Source organism: Cloeon dipterum, chromosome X (assembly GCF_949628265.1).
Source record: "Cloeon dipterum chromosome X, ieCloDipt1.1, whole genome shotgun sequence".
Lineage (NCBI taxonomy): Eukaryota > Metazoa > Arthropoda > Insecta > Ephemeroptera > Baetidae > Cloeon > Cloeon dipterum.
In genome coordinates, this window is record NC_088790.1 from 13,282,406 (window position 1) to 13,304,814 (window position 22,409).

At 39.4% G+C, this 22,409-nt stretch overlaps 2 protein-coding genes and 1 non-coding gene across 11 annotated transcripts in view; 2 read left to right on the top strand and 1 right to left on the bottom strand.

Annotated features, from left to right (window-relative positions):
• The window catches only part of Fife (regulating synaptic membrane exocytosis protein fife), an 85,971-nt gene that overhangs the window by 49,518 nt on the left and 14,044 nt on the right, over window positions 1-22,409 (bottom strand). For all 9 annotated transcript variants that reach the window (XR_010575416.1, XR_010575415.1, XM_065492787.1 and 6 more), the window contains exon 2: window positions 1,160-1,302. Coding sequence is in view for 7 of the 9 variants with exons in the window: in XM_065492787.1 (XP_065348859.1) it covers window positions 1,160-1,195 (36 nt within the window). In the remaining 2 variants the exon portion in view is untranslated. The remainder of the gene's footprint in view (window positions 1-1,159; window positions 1,303-22,409) is intronic.
• nmdyn-D7 lies at window positions 13,203-16,297 on the top strand. Its single transcript, XM_065495104.1, has 4 exons — window positions 13,203-13,646; window positions 13,705-14,090; window positions 14,156-14,386; window positions 15,763-16,297. Exons 1-4 carry the CDS (start codon window positions 13,332-13,334, stop codon window positions 16,013-16,015), a joined length of 1,185 nt encoding a protein of 394 aa, XP_065351176.1. The 5' UTR covers window positions 13,203-13,331; the 3' UTR covers window positions 16,016-16,297.
• On the top strand, window positions 15,474-15,557 carry TRNAL-CAG (transfer RNA leucine (anticodon CAG)). The gene has a single exon. It is a non-coding gene; the product is annotated as a tRNA-Leu (tRNA).

Below are 22,409 nucleotides of genomic sequence, written 5' to 3' on the forward strand. Positions count from 1 at the left end.
CGACGAGTGCCTTCAAGACGTTTAATTAATTATAATTAAGAAGAACACGCTTTCATAACAATAAAGGGAGTTTTATTATATGAATAATACTTTTAAATTAAGTTAGCCATTTGCGTAAATTGTCAAAGTACTGGAAGATGACGTTATCATTATTATTCCAGTTAAGGGCACCTCCGCTTTAATTTCAGATTATATTCTGCTGCTCTCAGGCCTGGGTATCTCCCAGGGAGTGTCCCAAACTTGCAGTGCACTGTTTTTTTGCGGTATTAACCAGTTTTGTGCGTTTTTTGCACCTTATGGTTATATAATGAACAAATGCCCCATATGGAGAGGGAACGGGTTTTTGAGTTTTTAAACATTTTAAAGGTAATTTTTCACGAGCACCAAAAAAGCGGGAGAAACTAGCTGCAGAAAACGCAAAAAAACGGACCCGCAAAAAACCGCTTAATACCCATGCCCAGCTCTGGCTGCTCTACATTCTAGTGATTTCGACAGATTTTTTCAATTTGTAAAGGAATAATTTTAGTTTTCTCAAACAACTTATTTTACGATAAGAGTTGTGGAGCATACAAATCAAAGGAATAAAGCAGAAATCACGGGAAACCGGAGAAAATGAAAAGGGCTAAAATATTTTGATTTGATTTCCTTTCTGGGAAAGTTACTTGGTGATGAGCAAATTAAATTATTTTTTTCGGGGGATGAAATTGTTTGGAATTCCATGATTCGTGCTCATTTGAAGTCCATTACAGAGTACGATAAATCAGCAAAGGTTAAAATAATTGAACGTGCAACCCTACAATAAAAAAGAAGCCAAAATACTGATCCTAGCAGTTTCCAGTACACCAAATGAAATATTTTTACATCTGGTATTACAGGATTGACTCTGAAATCGGAACTTAAAGATAAACGTTATGTCATTGTGGCTAACGCTAATGACCAATTACTTCAGAATAAGAAGTTTTTCCTTAAAAATTATCCAATTTATCAGCAAACTTTCAAGTTTTCGCTGGAGCGTATTATGATCCTGGTGTACAGATAATGGGTTCGCAACCTCGTTCTTACAAAAGGGAGGTCCTGCTGGTTAAAGATTTCCGCTCGAGAGGCTCTCCATTGACGAGGCCAGTCTCAGTGGAAAGGGAGGGTCTCGCCTCGCACTCACCTTCTTCATGAAGTGCATCACGTTTGTGGGCAGCATGTTGGGTCGCTTTCTTCCTTCTTTCTCGCTGGCTCAAGGGCAGAGAGGCTAGCGGCCTGCTAGCGCGGAATCGGACATTTTCTCCGCTTTTGTCGGCGCATCTCAACCTGCGGACAAAAGCAGAAAAGGCCCTGTTAGTCGTGTTGTGTTGCACGCGCGCGGTTGTAAATTTTAAAAGAGGCAGAGCAGGCCCGGCTAATGCAATAACGACTTGCTCTTTGTCGCGACATGCGCCGCAGCAAACGTCAAAGGAATCCGAGATTTTCCTCGGAAAAGGAAACGCTGCGAGAGGAGAACAACTGAACAATGGGACTGGTTTCCTGGAAAATTCCTAAAACAAACTCTGGAGCGAGATCCAAAAATTTTATTCCATCATTTGAAACTGAAGCTTTAAAATAATTGATGCTGGGTAATAATTCAAAATTATTGTCCAACTTTAGCAATTGACATTTCGGACAATTCGAGTTGATTTTTAAGAACAAAACTGTTCAATACATTAGTCCTTGTAACTGGTAAAATACCAAATTTTTAAATTACAAATAATCCATTTTTCCAATAGTAAAAATATTTGTTTTAAATTTTTCCCAAAAACTGCTGTGAAAAAGCATAGTTTTTAAAGAATTTTACTACGTTTCGCTGCGTCATTCCTTTTTGCATCAGATTTTGTAAGGAAATTTTTTAATATTAATTTGTTATGTTCGAGCTCATATGTAATGTTTAAAGCCCCAGAGGCGCAAATGTTCACAACCCATGTCGGAAGCTGCAAAAATGTCTGTTTCGCAATCGATCCACGAGAGACTTAAGCGAGAAAATACGAACAAAAACACAGAGAATAAAGAAATTGCTGCCATTTACAGCTGCACTCGATTGTTAGAGGGAACGCTCAACATCATGTGCTTCATGTCTTTTTTATCACTACCTGAAACCATCGATTTTCAGAGTTACTCAAGTGATGAACCAATAGAGCAGTTGTTAGTTCTTCCTCTGCGCTGTTTAGCGGTGAGTGCGTGTAATAAAAAATGACGGTGAAGCAGACTGCATCGCGTCTTTGTTATTAATAGTCCGAACCTCACTCTTATGAGGCACCATCCGTCTTCCAGACGCTGGAAAAATGAAACTAATCTCCCCACGTTGACAGAAAACAATAACCTCCTGTGAATTATTTCGACCGACTTTTCTGGGGAGAGGCTATAAAACGGCCAGGCTTCTCGCTATGATTCCACAATACATGAAATAGGAGCTGCATTTACTTCTTTTCTTGCCCAAGAGAGCGGTGGTGTGTGAAACAACCCCAACAAAGATAGGCTCTGGGCTATTGGAAGTCAATAGTGGCTTTTTTGCAGACACGTGATATTGCGTTGAGCGGCAACAAAACGCGGCTGTCTGTCTGAAGAGGCTGGAATTCAATTTGCTCGGTGCTTTCATAAGAGAAGCTCGGTTTAACATGCTTTCGATCTTTCGAATATTGTTTTATTTAAAAAAAATCAGATTTTGGGCTGTGAATTTTTGGCGGGTCTGTAAGCAAAACAGTTGATTGTAGACAGGTTCTTGGTTGATTCATATGGTATTTTAGCATAATTATTTAGCGCTAGAAGCCTTAAGTGGCATTTTTGAGGGAATAATTATACATATCTTCATTTTTTACAATTTTTGCAAAAGGTATACTTGTTGATAAATATGTTGCACTTGGTGAGAAAATATTTAGTTAAAATTTTATTTTTCCCTCGAAAACATCAAAAATATATAGAGCTAAATTATTGACCTGAAATTTGGAAAATTGGAAAGTTTTATCTATGTACCTTAACAGAAATTTGCACACATGGATTGATTTTAGACGAACTCAGATGCTTTAAAAAATGGTTAAGGTGGCTAAAATTGGCACGATTCGTGCTAATTTGAAGGTCTCACGATGATTGGAACATTGGAGGCCCAGAAAAAATGGTCAAAAATTCACAGCCCAATCAAAAAGCTCCGGATTTCATTGCTCGGGCCATTACTAGAGACACTATTAGCGTTCGACGTCAGCCTTAACAAAAAGGTCAAGAGGAAATCAATGGCCTCATTTAACTTGCACCCGAGTGTAGTTGGCCATTTCCAGCGCGAAGGGTGAAGTTGTGGAGCTAATAAAACGCGGCTCTTATCTTTTCCGGGCGGGCAAAAAAGAGCATTTTACTAGCGGGGAATAAAACCCTCAGCCAGCGGGTGGCAGTGCAGCGCCGTCGCTTTGCTCCAACAGGTGCGGTTGGGTTAATTAAGTTAGCTAGTTGCGTTTCTACTCTTTCTCCTCGTATGTGTGCTAATTACGGACCAGGGGTGGAATTATTTGCGCGAGAGGAAAAGGGCTGACGCGGAATTTCACTGCCTGCACGTAAAAGTGAAGGACAGAGAGCGAGAGCGAGAACGAGAGAGAGAGAGAGAGAGAGAGCGAGAACGAGAGAGAGAGAGAGAGAGAGAGAGAGAGAGAGAGAGAGAGAGAGAGAGAGAGAGAGAGAGAGAGAGAGAGAGAGAGAGAGAGAGAGAGCTGGAGATACTTTCCGCAGTCAGCACCTCGTGCGCAGTTTTCATATATGCGTACTTAGGAAAACATATTATGAGATAGCACTAATATTTTGTATTACATTCGCGAGTTTCACATCAATCTGTCAACCATCTGCGGATGAGCGACCCGCATTTTCGAACATTCGTCTCTTCACTCAACTTAAAAAGTTAGAAGTTAGAAAGATCTTGTAAATAAAAGTGTAACGGGGGTTAAAAATAGACCTTTCTGTTCCAGTTTTCAGCAACATTATTTTGAGACAAAACTCATAGCGTCTGAATTGACTGGACTTGAAAAGTTAATATAAATGACATTTTTTATTTCCCCGATTTTCTGAAAGATTGTTTGAGTTACTCAGATGTCTTCAGCAATTTTTTATAGTCCTTTTGATTAACGTCAACTTGGCAGTGCGAGCTATGGTAGAAAAATCCAATAATATTTCAATTACTTGCTCCACGCTTTCGTCTTTTTCCTCCCCAGTAATTGTAATTTCCAGAAAGTCGAGCAGATTCTTCGAAGAAACTAATCACCGAGATTGCACCTTGGCTGCAGCTTTACCCTGACATAATATAATGAAAATTGGATGGCCTCTCGATCGAGATGCGTTCTAATCTGACCAGACGTTCCGTGATTACAAGCCATATCTGGAGCGCGTCGTAATTTTCGCAGCCAGTGCAGGTTTGCCAGCCGTCCTCTGGAAAATTCGGATCGATGCCGAGAGCAAAATGATTCCGCGCGCCACCCTCTCGTCAAAGTCTTCAGCCGCCATCAATCTTGGTCCGACTTTGACAAATTAGGAACGATGGTGATTGGACCCGCGGCATATTAGTGCAAATGATCGACCTCATTTTGGGCGGCGAAAAATGTGTCTCACGTGCTCACCACAGTCATCATTTGATTGATTTCAGTTTTGACCATATTTCATGGGTCGGAGGACAAAACAGGCATGAGGTCAAGCAAAGTCAACGAAATTTAATATACCATTATTATTTACTATAGGATCGCGTCAAAATAATTGGACAAAACTGTGTTACCTCAGAAGGCGTCCATTACATTCTTTGCTTACCTTTCAACTCCAAATTTTTATATTTCAACCCCTTTGAAAAAATTATAAAATCATGGAATTTTTCTTTTGCATTTAATTGAACTATAAACTGTTTTAATATTTAAATAAATTTTGTAATTTTTTTAAAATTTTAAAATTGTTTAAACCCAGAGCAATCATGATTATTGCTATTAAATTAATACATTTTTATGTTAAAACTGTAGCATGGAGGTTAAAAGGGATCAAAATCAAATCTTTTAAAAACTGATCATGTGTTTGCAACAGTATGTTAGGTAAAAATTACTTGTCATTTAGTGAAATTTTCATACTAGTTTAATTTATATGAAAAAACAAAAGTGGATAAATTGTACAGGCAAACAATTCACATGGTGCAACGCATAGAACGCATTCAAATGTCGATTAGTGCTAGCTGGTTCATTGAAAGGCTGTTATTTGCTCAGCAAGCGTGCAAACCTACGTACAACACATACAAATTAATTTGCACCAAGACAAAACCTCATTCATGCAATTGCGTCTAATAAAGCGGTTGCCGTGGAATTGGCTAGAGATCAGAATTACGCAGCCGGTGCCTCGTGCCGGCATAGCATGGTGCATACCCCGACGCAAACACTAATGCAATAATTTATTGATCAACTTGCGAAGTTGAAATAAGTTTGAATGATTTAGTTTTCCAAGAATTGAAAACCAATTTCTTACCCTCTTTTTAATAACTATGCTGATTTATGAAGTTATTTGTCTGGATAATTATGCCAATGTATCAGATAGCCCTGCTGAATCATAATAAAAATTAATTCGAAACTAAAAAGTTTCAACTCGATGCAGACATTTCCGGTAGTGAAATAATCGGACTTGTCCTCCCTGGTCGAGAGTTGATACTTTTATTTTCTTGGCCCTATTTGACTCCAACTGGCGCCCTATTCATGAAAGTTAATAAAAAAGCTGTCCTCGTAAACAGTGTATTTTATGAAAATTATCGTTTTACTTAAATTTATTTATAACATAATATCTTTGTGTATCATTTGAGTAAAACATTTAATCGTGTTCAAAACTTCGTTTCTTCTGATATTTCGCATTCTATTAAATAAAAAATGTTGACTTTCTTTCTCACACGTGCAGGCTGAAATTTCAAATCAGGGCATTTTTAACGTCATCTAAGAAAACAGCAGTGTTTAGACACTCCAAAATAAATTAAATTTAGGCTCTCGAATCCCACCGTTTTTGACACAATAATTGTGATTCCGTCGACAATTTTAGTGAAAATATTAACCAGCAACAGTGCTCCGTTTTTTCCGTTCTGTGAGTGTCCGCACTGATAACACAAAAGCAGGAAGAGATTCCAGCAAGCCGCATCAGTGTTGGTTGTTCGGAATGCGCGCGAAACCACCCAAGTTAATCTGTGCGCAGCAAGTTTTAAGCTGAGCACAGAGGGAGTCTTCTCTCGAATTAACTTTCATCCGCAGCAGCGCGCCAACAACAGATATTTTTGACAAATTTCTGTCGGCAGCAACAGGTCAAGGCAATAAAAGCCGGCAGATTTGCAGACTGCAGTCGGATGGTAACTGCCGCCTGTCAGCCCAAACTGTTGCTCTCGCCTAGCTCTTTTTGCTTATATCTCCACCGGATGACGAAACTCATTCTTCGCCCACCCTCTCCAGGGATGTTAAGCTGGTCCCCTTTCGCAGCTGCTGCGTCGTTGGCTTTTCTTGGAATGCCAACCCTCGATCGAAAGTCAATTTTGTTCCCGTTCAGTGGAGGTCCAGCGCAATTCAAAAAGATTACGTGGGCACAAGGAAGAGAAGGGAAATTTAATTTAAAAGATGAAACAGGCGTTTGCATGCACAAGAATGTGAAAATCACTTCTCAAATCTGAGAGTCACATTTTTACTTTTTGCAGTTGTTGCCTAATAAAACATTCAAAGCTTTTCTGGTATTGCTTGCACACCATCACCATGCGATGTTTCATTCTGTAAATATTCGCAATTTCATTCAAATCCCCTCACTCTGAACTCTTATTCCCTTTGTGTAAGTATTGACTCAAAATAAAGCGAAAACATTTTGATATCGAAAATAAATATCGTGTGCTTTGATAGCTCTCTGATTGTGAGAGCAAACAAGCCTAATTTTGCAATTTGTCTCGCTTGCGAATTTTGCCAGTTATTGCCAATTTGTTTGATCAGCATTATTGCACTAGTTTTGACTCCGCAGGGGTTGAAATAGCAATTTCATCGGCGAAAGGAAATTGTGTTGACAGAAAATTGGGTGTTTGGGTAAGCAGAATATATCTGACGACTAAAATCACCTCTCTGATGCATCAAAAGTTGATCAAATATTTGCAACTGGTAAAAAAACCGCGATTGGTACGAATGGAATTCAGCAATTAATAGAAACCAGAGTTTAAATTGTTTATTTTGCTTTTTCGTGCTATTGAATATATTAACAAATTATAAAATCAATTGATCAATTGAAAGCGTTAATTAAAATGACACTTCGTTACAATTAGAAATGTTTAAAACGGCTCTATAATTTTTTTCTGATGCAACGTGAAATGCTAAGGAACTGATATCGGAGTTTATAATCACTCTTGATTAGAGTTAGGGAACTAGGTCGATCCTCAATTTTCCTGGAAAGTCTTTGGGTGCAAATTAAGCATAAATCATGCAACTCTAAAAGATTTCTGAGCCACACTAATCTTTAAGCTCCAAAATCTTTAAAAATTCCACTTTAGAAATCGTCGAAATCACCTGTGACGTCTTTAAAATGCATTTGGACACTTTGGACAGTAACCCAACTTACCTTTAATGATTTCCTGACAAAAAGTTGAAATTTTGAAACAGTTACTGTTTTATTTTGAAATATTTTGACTGTGATGAAAAACATAAAATTGTTCAACATTAAACAATTTTAGTCGTGTTTACTTTTTGATCGAACAAAATAATTTAAAAATAAATTGGCGAACAATCACAACCGTCTCGTTTTATGATCATGGTTCATTAACTCATTGTCAGTTGCGATTACAATGGTTAGCTCGAGTTTGATTGTTATTGCGTTGACTGATTTTAAATTTATGTCTTATACAATCGAGAATTTGGGATCTTAACTTGATCAAAATTTTCTTTTTTAACATAATGAATGAAGCACCTGAAAATATGATTTTATTTGCAACATATAAAGCAATATAAATGAACTAAATTGGATTCAAAGTCATCTTATTTCCAGGAACCAAAGAAATGCATTACATATCCAATCCCTTAAGCTTAATAATTTTGTAAAAACAGCAAATCTGAGCTAGTCCAATTTTGAAAGGCAACAGCAGTGACTCCAAAATTTACTCAGAATTTATAATAAAAAATGGCAGGCCCAGGAATGGATTTTGAGACGTACACTGCTTTTTAATATCAACCGGTATATATTCGTAAAAAAAACATAGCTGAGTTTTCAAAAAATCTTGGAGACTGGCAGGTCCTCCCTTCTTTAATGAGCTCGACTTTTAATGTTTAGCGTATCCGTCAACAAAATCTCCTTTATTATTATTACTCTCCTTTCGCAGAAGGGCCTTATTTTCTTTAGCTTAAGCAAAGAATAACAGACCATCGTCGGCCGAAGGAGCCTTGCGCATCAACAAGTGCCCGCGGATTAGGCGATTCGCCCGAAGTCGGGCCGTATACATATGTGCGTCTGCGAGAAGTTTGGCCGAAATTAAGCCAGCCAGCCGCACGTGTGCGTCGATGGGCGAAGCAAAACGTCGGGTTTATTTGTTTAGCGAGAGCGAGCGAGCGTCAGGGCCGCGGGCTTAAGTGAAAAGGTATAACACGGTGCGTCGCGCGTCTGTGTGCTGCCAGGCTGCCTATTTACACGGCGCGCGAGTACACCCAGGCCGCTCAATCGATTTAGCCGCCCCGGTGTAGTCGAACCACCGACCGAGTGCGACCAACATGAGCCTTCGCTCTCTTTCACTCGCCTGCCTGCTTCTCCTTGGTCCTCAAGCACACACACGCGGGCGAGCGACGGCGGTCTTGGCGCGAAAAAACGTGCCGGGAATCCGAGACGATGCCTCTTTTTGGGGGGCGATTAATCCATTTGGGACGCGTCGCCAAAACGGACACACAACGGGCCCAATTTCATTAGCTGCTCCTTGCTCTCTCTCTCTCTCTCTCTCTCTCTCTCTCTCTCTCTCTCTCTCTCTCTCTCTCTCTCTCTCTCTCTCTCTCTCTCTCTCTCTCTCTCTCTCTCTCTCTCTCGCGTCTTTTGTTTAACGCAGAGTGCGGCTGGTGAATGGGTCGCTCAGTGGTTGCTATTGTGAACCGGGACAATTTTCCAAATTATTTTCCAGCTGTGTTTGCAAGTTTCGTATATTCGTCCACTCAGAGGCTTTTAAAATGATTTGTATGCCTCAAAAGAATTAAGTTTTGTGCTGATATTGCTGTTGAATTTTCTACAACCACTTACAGTTCCTTCCAGGATACGAAATATTTCACCAAACAAATCAACCTTTTCCTTTCGCAGTTGTTGCTTCCCTAAATGGATGGAATTTCGTGAATATGTGGGGTGAATTCTACAAAAGAGAGAGGTTGTGACATTCATGGAATTTGTCACTCATTCTCTTTTTAAGTTTCGCTCACCAAACAGGACTGTAAATATTTTTCCATGGACGGAGAAACAAACTCCCCTTCAGGTTGCCCCAGTTTTGATTTTGTATTTAACACGATGATGAGTCTTTATGGTATGAAACAGCTGCAGTCAATCAACCTTATTAATTAATTTTTTAAGCTATAGCTTTTTATAGGATTCAATCCCTTTGTTGTAGAAATCTACTATCTAAATAAACATACCAATTATCCGATATTGTCCGCTTGCATGTATAGCAATTAATTGATTTTTCCCTTTGCACTATTACACTTTCATAAGTAAATTTGATTTGACACAGACTTTATACCTATTGCAAAAACTCCACGTCTGGTTTTCATCTGTTTGCTTTTACTGCTCTTTTTTGACGCAACAAATATTTGGTTAAAACAGGACCCAGATTTTTATTTTAACTACGCAGAGGATGGAAAATATTTGTACAAAAGCAGAGTTAGAACACAGAAATCGCGCCGTTGAGTCAAAATCATCGAATTCGCTAGATATAATATTGGCAGAGAGAACTCCTATTTTTGACAAAAGATTAAAATCAAGTGAAAAAATTAAAATTTTATTACTTTTGTGAATCGGTTTAATTTATTTAAGCCATAAAGGGAGTTCCACAAAAATATCGGTAGTTAAAAAAGTAATGGCAGTCATAAAATAAAATATATTAAGTTTTTTCTTCATTTTTCTTCTGCTTCAATTCCTACTAAATCCATTCTGCTACATTTTTTCTGGTTTCTAGGTCGTTCTAGTTGTCACTGTCACGCATTTCAATCTTGTTTTTCCTTCCAACCCTAACAGAAAGGGCTAATGCAACCCCTTTTTGGTGTGTGACATCAGCATTGAATAGAAACAAAAGTGTCCCTTCCGGACGTTTTTTTTATCTCCTGGAAGAAAAGCGAAACACAAGTAGTGGGCGACATTAGACTGACGCACGCCGCTCGAAACGCGAGCTGCCTAATCGCGCGCTCTGTGTCACTCGCCGTGCTCCTTTTCCTTATCTAGCACCCACTGGGTGTGTGTGTGTGTGCGTCTTTTCTCTCCTTTCTCGTGCTATTATTTCTTTTCTCCTAGTATTGTGTGGCACTCAACGCCAGCAGCAGTGCGACTCGGAGAGCTGGCGAGAGGAAAAACACGAGTCAGTCATGCAAACTTAAATATCCGTTCTGATTCGCTTGGCGCACGTCTCCTCTCTCGTCTTATATTTATTCGAGCCCGCGCCGAATTTGCAGTGTCGGGCGAGGCAGGAAAGCCGCTGCCACCGCCGGATTCGGGGCGAGAAGTATTATTGGCAGCGAACGGCCTCATGCATCATTCAGTGCTTCCACCTTCCAAACGCCATACCATACGCCAGCTCTTTGGGCATGAATGGACTTTCGCTCGAGAGGAGCGAATGATTTTCTCACTTGAGAGCTACAGCAAGTGGACCGGCCTAGAAATCTCTCTATCCCCTCTGCACTCTGTCATTGAAAGATCAAAATTATACTGCAAGATTGTACTGGAAAACGTGTAAAATTCTATAACATAGCATCAGCCGTGTTTTCAAAACCTTTCATCCCAATTTGATGGAAATTAAAAATATTTAATTAAAAAATATATAACAAATTATACAAAAATCAGTGCTAGGAAACGGTCTTAAAGAATGTGAAGATATTTTCCCTCTTAATTTTTGTCATTTATACTAAATTATATCTTTAATGAAAAATGAATATAATTTAATAGAATCCGTCTGAATGCAAAACCTGTACTGTAATAATTAAAGTGTACTACGCCTAGTGCGTTTAATAAATTTTATATTTCTATTTGTGAAAAATGACATTTTTGGGCCAAGGTCCCTCAGTTTTATTTCACTTTCCAGGGTTTGATTTTTAAAGAAGCCCTTTTCCGAATTGCATTTCACCTAAACAAGTTGCACTGAAATTATTTAGACCTGCCCACTTCGTGTTAAAGAATTTTGTGCTAGTAGCTATAATTTTTCTTCGACGCACATAACGATTTTGTCGCCGACCTTTTGACTGCCGGCTGGCGTGGCTGGCAGAACTTAGCCAAAGTCACGACGGCTGGCAGCTGACCACGCGGCTGGCTTTTCACGTTAGATTGATTGTATACAATATAGTGCAAGACGAAAAGTTTCTTCTATAATATCACTTTTCTAATAATTGAGGTAAACCACAGGTGCATGGGAAGCTAGAAATATATAATAAATGCCGTGTATATTTTTTTATTCGTCGTCGCTACCGTTCGCCCTTCACTAATAATAAAAATAGTGGCATGCTGATTGGGCCTCCCGAATAGATTTCTTGCAATTGGACGCAACAGTGCAATGAGAAATTTCCATCAGCAAGAAAAAAATCGAACGAGCATGAAGATGACAAAGGGCCGTCAGTTGATGAAGAAAATTCTGCAAAGGTCTTCATACAAAAGTGCTAAACGCTTAATTAGTCGTCCAACAATGGGCCTAGGGAATAATTACTATAGCAAAGCTCCTGTACACCGTGAAAACAAGAGTTTCCCGGCTTGGAAAACAGTACCAACGAGAGGTGAGGCTGCAAGGAGCCGTGTGCCAGATAGAGCGTTTCTCTGTTTAAAGGTGGAAGCACGGCACCAGTCAAGCTCAATTCATGCGGGCATAATTTGCATTTGTGTGTGCTTTGCACAGTTGGTTCCACCCCGCGCGCGAGAGAAAGGGTTAAAATAAACAAAACGCGCGGCCAGCGTACACATACGTTGCGTTAATCGAATTAGGCGTGGTTCAACTGCCAGCTTTTCTCTGCGGGGCCGCTACTGAATATTTCGCGTGCTTGGTGGAAAAAAGTGGGGAATTTCCGGGACTCTGTTTTTGTTCTTTCGTGGTTAAATATTCATACTGGTTCCTGCAGCAGCAAACAAAAGTTTTATCAAAAGTTTGAATTATAAATAAATGCTTAATTTAATTTGCTCTAAAATGCTTAAGTTTTCAAACATTTTTATAATTGTAATCCAACATTAAATTCTGAACAACGAGGATGAATAAAATACCTTTTTTGGTTAACTCAGAAAGGGTTAACTTAATTATTGAATTTGACGGGTGACAAATATTTTACAAAATAACTAAATTTTATAGCAATATTGATTTGGATTGTTCTCTGAATTTAAATGTGGAACCTTTATTATATGACGTGTTTTTAATAAGTCACAAATGTAAATATCGACTTAAACAAAAATAAAATTGAATCTGAATCTGGAGTTTTGACTTTTTTAATTTTGAATATTTGATGTTCTATATTCATTTTTATAGGAGAGCTATCATAAAAAAAATTTATGATTTTTGGGCTATATTTTAAATAAAAATTTGGACTGAAAAGCTATTAAAATACTGGAGGATTCTTTCAAATATTTTACTGTGACAAATAAATAATAAAATTTATTTAACTTTTAAGTTAACCAGTCATTTTCAGGATTATTGTTTTTTTTATTTTTAATGTGAATTCCACTCATTTTGTACGATATTTTTTTCTTATTCGTTGCTCTGGTAAATGATAGAGGACAATTCATGGAATCAGAGTATTATTTTACAAGTTCAAAATAAGGATAACAGAAATCTTAATAAAATAAAATAATACACCGTGGTCAGCAATGGTCAGCATAATAGCTAATACTGTTTAGAGTTATAATGTATTTCTTGCATTGGCGCCTTGCTGGCTATTATGTGTGCAGGATTGTAGGATCTCCTTATATTATGTTAGTTAAAATTTAATCCACTCTTCCCAGACCCCCCCCCCCCCCCCGGCAGTTGCCAAGCAACAGCAACAGTTGTTTTGGGACACGCCTCCTTCGTCCGGCGGTCTTTTAACGGGCAACAATCTGCTCTCTTTTTTCAAGTTTTCTTTATCATTCTGACTGAAAGGGCAAATTTGGTTGTTTAAATTATGGACTGCACGAATTTGGCCTTCGAAGCCGACTGGTTTGATGAGGAATCAGGCCTCAACCGGACTTTTAAAATGATTTACTTTCCGGAGAGCAACATGGTGCAGCTGTTTGAGCCGCGAACCAACAAAATGTTCTTGAAGAAGTCATCTGTGGCCGGGCTGAAGCCGTCGGACATCTACGTTGGCAGTGAAATCACCATACTCTCGAGGCAGTTCCGGCTGAAAGCCTTCGCCGACGAGTACACTCGCCGAGTCCTCGACTGTCAGAACGAACGCACCTTCGCCATGGTGCAGCCCGACTGCGTCCGCCAAATGGTTAGAAATCACGAAATGTCAGCAGTTTCCATATTTACTAAAGATAATCCATTCTCAGGGCACCGTATTCGCCGAGATCCAGAAGACAAACCTGCGCATAAGGGCTGCCACCCTGGCAATGATGACCGAAGCCCAGGTCCTTGAATTCTACCGTGAGCACACAGGGAAACCCTTCCTGCCTGCCCTGGTGCAACACGTGACCTCGGGGCCGGTGCTGGCCCTCCAGTTGCAGGGCGAAGGCGCCGTGCAAACCTGGCGCTGCATGATAGGCGACATGGACCCTGCCGAGGCCGAACCGGACACCCTGAGGGCCAGGTTTGGCAAAAATAAGATGCTCAATGGCTTCCACGGCTCCAAGAACAAAGAGGAGGCCCTTCGAGAGATTGAGTTTTTCTTCCCTGAAAAAAACAGACACCTGGCACCACCTTCAGCAGTCCTACTCAGGTACACATCAGAAATTGATAAAATTTATATGAAATTCATTAACAACTTTTTGTCTTTTTATTCAGTTCCTGCACTTGTTGCATCGTGAAGCCACAGGCGTTCATTGACGGGAAGCTTGGACCAATCATTAACTCGATTCATGAGGCTGGATTTGAAATTTCGGGCTTGGAAGTTCTTCGTTTTGACCGTGTCAAGGCCGCCGAGTTCCACGAGGTCTATAACGGAGTGCTTTACGAGTACTCGGACATGGTTGCCCAGCTGCAGTCAGGACCTTGCGTTGCCCTGGAAATCACCTGGTAAGACTATTTTATTTTCGGCCAATTGGCTGTAATTACGTTTTTGGGCTCGAAACCCTATTGTTTTGAATGCAATGCAAGAAAGATTAGTTTTAATTAGCTGTTAACCAAAATCGTTGCAGATACTATAATGTACTATGATATATATGTATAATATTTTTTGCGATGAGCTGAACAGATTTTATTATAGAAGAAATCCAACTATTAATTTTAATTGAGCCAAATCCCGAGTTCTCAACCTTTTTTTAATTTTTTCCTGTCAATTTCCATCTACTTTGCAAATATTTAAACAAATTGATCAATGACCAAAATAATAAAATGTAGTTTTGTGGGACTTCAAGTAGTAGTAATCTTTTTTATTTTTGCCACGCGCTTGCCTTACATATATGAATAGATATATACCAAATAATTTATGCATGAGCAAGTCGTACACGTTCTATAGTGAGCTGGAAAACGAAAGTTTATTCTACATTTTGTCGTTGGAAAGCCAAAAATGCGCAATTCCCCACTTTCAAAAGACCTATAGGTTCTGGTGGAACGATTTTTATTCTTTTACATTATTTTTTTATTGGGGAAGGTTGATTTCCGGTCGTGTGCAATATCGGTCTAATGGAAGACATTTTCGGCCCAGTGCAAGATTTTTAGACCTTATAAATTACAAATTTTCGGTCTTTTGAAATTTTTGGACACAGAAAACCTATATTTTTTACCACATTAATGTTTTTGTCGATATTGACAGTCGTCGTCTGTCTAGCCCTAAATATCTCCCTTTTCATAATTGAAGAACATTTTATTTCAGCTTCATTGAAAAAAGGTTAAAAAAGGAGATCAATTTTTTACAAAAATGCCAATCTCCGGGATCAATAAAGGGAAACTCACAAAAAGAGGGTTTCACTCTTATCCCTTGTAAAACATGAACGACTTTACGCATTAAATTATATTTTAGATAAAAATCTCATTTTTCATACAGAGTTAATCTGGTTTAGAATGAAAATTATATCGTTTTCATGCTCCTTTTGATCGGTTCTTATTGGCTTTTTCCTTGTCATTCCCGATACTTTGCATTTTGGACTTGGGCAAATTAGCCGTCAGGATGGCCGAGCGGTCTAAGGCGCTGCGTTCAGGTCGCAGTCCGGTTCTCCGGGCGTGGGTTCGAATCCCACTTCTGACAAAGTTTTTGCTCTCTGTCTGTGGATTTTCGCAAGAGTTATTTTTAGCCTATGCTAAAAGCTAATCTTTGCCAATCGAGGCTGAGTTCATGATTTCTGGGTTGAATTAAAAACAGCTCTATCATTGCATTTTCTTGTATTCATAGCAGGACACCCCTTTTTAGAATTGCCTCTATTTTAAATCCAATCCAAACCATGTTTTGCCAGGCCGAAACTAAAATTGCCGGTTGTGGATCGCATTCCGCCCAGCAACAGCGGCGATGGCGGCGGCAAGGACGTAGTGCTGGCCTTCAGGACGCTCGTGGGGCCCTTTGACCCGGAGCTGGCGCGCAAGTTGCGGCCGCACTCCCTCAGGGCCAAGTTTGGCAAGGACAAAGTGCTGAACGCGATTCACTGCACCGACCTGCCTGAGGATGGCGTTCTCGAGGTCGAATACTGTTTCACAGTCATGCGGAAATGAATTTGCTGGCTGGCTGGACGGGCTGCACGTTCGAGTCAGCGTTCGTGGCTGTGATGTTGAATAAATGTTTGAGCTCGCTCTCGCTGCCGCAAGGAAAGCATTAATCAAGCGTGATTCAAATTGAGTTACCCTACCAGAAATGTAATTTCGCACTACCGCTGCACTGTTTGCCTTCTGGTCGACTTTGTTTGCTTTGTGTTCACTCTTTGCTCACGATTTTATATCATTGGCATCATTGCAATATACGCATATCGACGTTTAAAGATTTGTTCGATTACTCTTGTAATTACCTTAAGTAATAAATATTAATTATACTATATGATGTTTTTTATTCGATTTGGAACAGTCTCGTTAAATAATAATTAAATATAAAAATCTATATCGCTCATTCTAGTGCAGGGTAACAGGATTTTGACCTATTGCCGGATCCTAATCACTAAATAAGTTTATCCTTATGATCGCCCATCTTGGACGAGATGACCCAACCAAAAAATGTTTTTAAATATTTTACCATTTAAGAATTTTGTTTTGGAAACAGATTGAAAAAACACTCACTCACTAGTTAAATTAAGATAATTATTTCGGAATTCAATTTTAACTCTTATCCAGCCCATCATACAAGTTAAAGAAACAAGCTTTTGCAACTTGCGTACTTTCGTTTTGATGGTTAAATAAAATTCATATATAAAAAATTATTCTCTTATTCCATACAAATTCTACCAGGTACCAGATGCGTTTATCTCATGTCAATTACCATCATTTTTAATAAATTAAGTGGCCCCAATTATTTGCTCTGGAAATGGCAGGCACACCAGCCATTACGCTAATGCACCTCAGCCTGCGCTGTATCTCACTCGACCGGTGCATGTCGTCTGCAAAAGTGCGCCGGAACACGTAATGTGCATTTGTACAATACTGCCTGGCTAAGAGCTCTATTCGTTTCGCTAAAAGGAATTCATTGCCAGATGACGCCAGGAGCAGCTCTGTTTGTTACGTATTTAATTTAAAAGTAACTTGCACACGACAGCAAAGTGAGAGCAGTTGATAGATAAAAAAGTTTGCCGTTTAAAGTTATTCCTTCTGCATCTGCACGGAGAGACGATGCAATAGTTCTCAAAGCCTGAGTGTTTCTGAAGGGGAAATGAACATTTTAAGTGGTCGTTATTTATAAGTGTGTAACATGAAAGTAGAAGCAGAGTTTAGAGTCGAAACACCAATCAATACGTCATATGGGCTTTACGGCTAGAGGATTTTGCGCTTTGTCGACCGTTATGTGCTGACGCGTGCAACTAATGGATTGATTCGTACAACGTGAGAGTCAAACGCCAGCCACATATATATGTGATAAAAACTTCCGGAAGGGCTGACAGTGCAAAAATGAACTTGATGGAAAGTACTGCGTATCTGTTTGTTAGCATTTATGAATAATATCAATATCTAGGAATGCAGTGAGAGACACACAGATGAGGGAAAATAAAGAAACTTTATATTTGAAAAATATGCAATTTTTTAAGAATTATTCTCTAGAGAAACTTGTCATTGAATAATCATTAATGTCGCCATTTTAAAGAATAATTGAAGGATTTCAGTTGCCAGGAAGATAAACTGCTTGCCGCACCCTATTGCAACAAAAAATAATCCAATTTTGTTTTAATTCATCTAAACAGCAAAAATTGCGCACTTCAGCATGGGGCCTTTAAAAATTTTCTACAGTTATAAAAACAAACAATTTTGACACAGCAAGGTTCATCGCAGTTGCATCAATACTAGAGCAACGTCACCCAGATTCAACGCATAACATCATTTAAAAGTCAGCATACGGTTCCCCGGGGCTTAGCTTTCAGGAATAAATTTAGCACACCTCTCCCTTGCATGCAAATTAACCAGCTTAACTCCCTCGCATTATAATTCCCGTTGACAGACGCCATCAGGATCGTTTCAAACTGATATCCGTTGATTCAAAGTGTATCAAAGGTGCATCGATAAAAATACTATCTGAAAATAAGGAAAAGGAGCTAAAAAAATCCAAAGTACCGTTTAAATAACTTCAGAGATAGACGGCCCTGACGTTTGCATTATAATCAAGCAGCGAGCGTCCCTTGATTTATTTCACAAGCTGAAAAACATACCCCAAAAAAGGAATCAAAATCAAGCAGAAACGAATATAGTTGATAGGTTCCACAAAGAAGAGATTTAATTTTTGCTACTTTTTGAAGCGAATAACAATATTTCTCATTTCCGTCCTGTCTAAAGATAATTTTTAAGCCGAAAGCTTTCTTCTTTTGGTTTTAAAATGCACCAATCAGAGTTGAAGTTGATGAAAGAGAGATGGAAACACTATTCATTCGGAAACGATAGGGAAAGTGCAAGTATTCCGAGAGCCGGTTTTTGCATTTAAAAAGAGCCTGCTGGCCGTGTTCTATTCAATTGGTTGCCATGGGTAGGCCTAAACAAACACGGCCAGGAGAGATTTCAATTCACAGAGAACGTGCAAACATCGGAGCACAATGGCATTATTATCAAACAGAGCGGTCGGCTTGCTCTCTTGAAAGTGCACATCGCGCACCCACTCAACCCAGTTCGTCCCCCAGCGCGTGTGCTCCGACAAAGCAGCGCCCGTTCGGTCTGTCGATGACAATCATTATCCACTAATGAGGACAATGGAGTCAAGTCGCGAGCGAGCAACACGTGGTCGTCTGGGCCACCCACCCAACTGACACCGCCAACCCACAGCCCACCACACTGATGGGTAGCGAATATATCAGGTTACTCGGAAATAGAGACGAATCTAGTGTGATTAACTGCGTGGGTATTACTGCTTCTGGCGGATTGCGTCACCATCATTACAATATATGAGATCAAAAAAGGCGAAGGGAAAAAATTAATTTGTTTTTGGTAGTTAAAATAAACATAATAGGATGAAATGTTTCGATTTTTAAAAGTAACGTACCCTCTGCGTCTGCCGATAGGATTTAAAAAATAGCTCTCGGAAAGAAAAAGGTTAGATGAGTTTTTAGTGCTTTCCAATAAAATCTTATGCAGCTTTTTTCTTTACTTCAGTGTGAATATACACAATTCCTTTCAAACATCTTCCTTTCTTGTTAAATTAAATCAGGCTTCATCCTCGTTGCTTAAAAACCGTCGTTTTAATTCTCGACCAGTTTCGACGTCATCAAGTACGTCCTATTCAAGCCTGGTTGAAGCCTTGTTTCATTTATTTTCAACATGAACACAACCTCGAGTGGTCGTCTATTTAAAAATCTTCCTTTCTTGCTTCACATCTTACATAATAATCTACATGTAGCAAAATTTCACTGTGTAAAAGAGCTTGAAATAGAGGATAGAATTTTGTGGCTTGGGGTGAATTTTTTACAAGTTAAGTCGCAGGGGAGTTAGTGGCAGGGTTTTGCAAGATTTCGTCACTACTTGCTCTCTTTTTGATTGAGCTATAGTAATGAGTGCACTTACAGTCAACCTCTTTCAACGACTGGCGAAATCCTCTGTTGGTTTTGATTTTGTAAGATAAGGCTTGAGGGGTCGAATATCGAAACATTAAGTTTGTATATTAATGCCATTTCTTGCAATATTCTCTTTTTACATTATTTTTTACTATGTTTCGACTGCAAGGATAAAAAAGGAAAAAAAATTTAATCTCTTATCCTTCTATCCTTTGTCAGCAATAAGTCAAAGGAAATTTTGTAAAATCATCGAATTATTATGTACTGTTCCAATACACATTTCCTGTTTTAACATACATAAAAGACTATATTTATGCATTCTGAAGTACTTTTGTTGAAATTGCCCTACCTTTTCACAATTCAGACACAATCGCTCCAATCCATTCCGTCCTCTATATGGAAAGATATGGAAAAGGAGAACATTCCGGCGACACCCGCTCAAGATCGGTCGTAAATATGAAAATCGGTGGTGTGATCAGCAAAAAGTGGAGTCGGTCGACCCGCGAACTGCGCACCCATAATATTATGTATTCAACAAGTTGCCAATAGCTAGGTGCCGGTGGTGAGGGGCGGGTGTCAACACTCTCTCCGATCGGCGTGTAGTAGGCTGTGTTGCAAGGCGAAAACGACTCGGCCGGGGTGTGTCGTTCTCTCGCCGTGATTAATTACTGATGAAATTAGTATTCCGCCTTTACAAGAAGAATGTCATTTAGCAAGTAGTAGCGAACGTCCTCTCTTGGCGCCACCTTCTCACCGGCAACGCCAGCCGAGTTCGTTTAAATATTAACCGTGGAAGAAAAAGACGTGATTGCGAAGAGCGCGTGATGAGTGCTGTACGACTCAATTTAGATCTCGAGCAAGAGTCCCGGCCTTATTTTCATCAATGAAATTTACTTGTTATTGTCACTTCTAATTGATTTTCATTTTATGTATATATGTATTATGTAAGGGCTTAAGAGTAAAAGTTACTAAGAAAGAGAAAATTCCTTATACCCACAAATGCGATGGTGAAATTATCCCAATAAAGAACTGAAGTTGGTTGTTTGGCTGAAAATCTTTGTTCCCAATTGTGTCTTCTTTGCAAGCATTGCGTTATTTCAAACTTAATTCAGACAACTTTGCTGTTTCAAACAGTTTTTAGTGAGACGGTCTAAAGAGTATAAGTGGGTGAATATTACGTATGTGCGAATGATAATGAGGGTACAAAGGATAAAGCACCACCGTCTCAAACTGACATTAAATGTTCATATTGTACTTCATGCGCCACAAAAAAAGGTAAAATCAAGTTTGGTTGTTGCACGGGTGAAATAACGAGTCTGTTCGTTTGAAATTCAATACTTATAAGTAGCACACGCAGAGCAGGATTTCAGGTGAAAAAACGTGCGCACGAGGAGCTAATCAAATAATACACGCTTTTCCACCTGTCAGACGCAGCGGAACATCTCCTGCTCGTTTCATTTCGCGAACACGCGCGTAGCGGATTTTTTCACATTATTTGCCACACATTCAGCTCTTTCTCCTTGCCTTTTATTCCAATGTGCGTTTCTCGCTGCGCTCTGTGGAACAATTTGCACGCCCAGCCAACCCTCACAATGTGCACGCGGAAATTCTTTTGATGAGCTAGCCGGCCTCACGTTTTTTATGTGCGAGCACGCGGTCATGGGGTGAATAAATTAGAAGATTCTGAGAATGACTCTGCGTCCGCCATCTTTTTCCACGCGACCTTTTTACTCTTTCTAACACACTCAGTGCGTAGTTTGCTCTTTTCAGCCAAATAAGGTTCCTTCCACTTCATCAACACAACAAAGAATAGTGAGCAGATTTAAAGTTGAGCCTCGATATTTTTTTTTAAACCTCTGTAATGTTTTCCTCTAGTTTCGCTTACTGCAATTTTGTTGTAGCTGCCAAAGATCGAAAAGCAATAGAAAAATATCGCATTGGCAGGGTGAATGGGCCAAAAATCGCACGTACAGAAAGCAACAAATTGCACTGTGATTGATGGCAGAGAGCGGATGTCGATTTCGGGCCGGTGTCCATTTTTCACCCGCAAGCCTTGTTACCTGCTTGCTCTGTTCCCGAGTTATTTGTTGCTGACTGAGTCCATGCTGGGCGGTGTTTGCTCTGCAGATCAACACACTGCCAGGGCTGCGTTGGAAAGGGACCGAATTTCATTGTTCCGTGTAGGCGAGCGCACCCTCCGACTCGGTGAAAATGAATTAAAAGCACTCGCCCGGAAAATCGCGCATGCAGGAGCAAGGAAATTGCAATTCCTCTCCTCATTATTTGCACTTGAGAATCAATTTCAAAGCTCGACAACCGTATCTTTTGACCTTCTTTTTGAATTCCGAGAAAGGAGGAAAACATCTGTATAAATGGTTTAGAAACATATCTGCTTTGGATGTACACACGAAATTTGATCTCCGCGTTTGAATGATGTAAAAATTTCATTGAGAGTTGGAATAAGGAAAAGAGCAAAAACATGTTGATTTATTTCTAAGCGCTCGTCCCGGTTTGAAATGTAATTTAAAAAATACATCCATTCGATAAATTTATATAATGCATAAAACATAAATGATTCTACATTTTATTTCATTCAAATCATTAAAACACATTTTAGTGAAATTGGCCATAATATACTGAAATTTTTATGTATTAGGATATGGAAAGCAAATAGATGAAATACAAAAACTATCTTAGGCTTAGTGTTGCAAGCATAATTTCGTTTAATAAACCATACATTACAATAAACCATACCATTACAAAGTATTTTCCTTTCTGCTGATAAACAAACTCGTTAAAATTTCAGACCAAAATAATTTCAAACGCGCTGTTTTCGCTGTTGCATTTTTAAAGTGGAATAGGAGTTCACGCTCATTTCCACTTGCCCTTGTCTGAACAATGCGTTCGACAATTCCCGTGCAAAAGAGGAATACAGT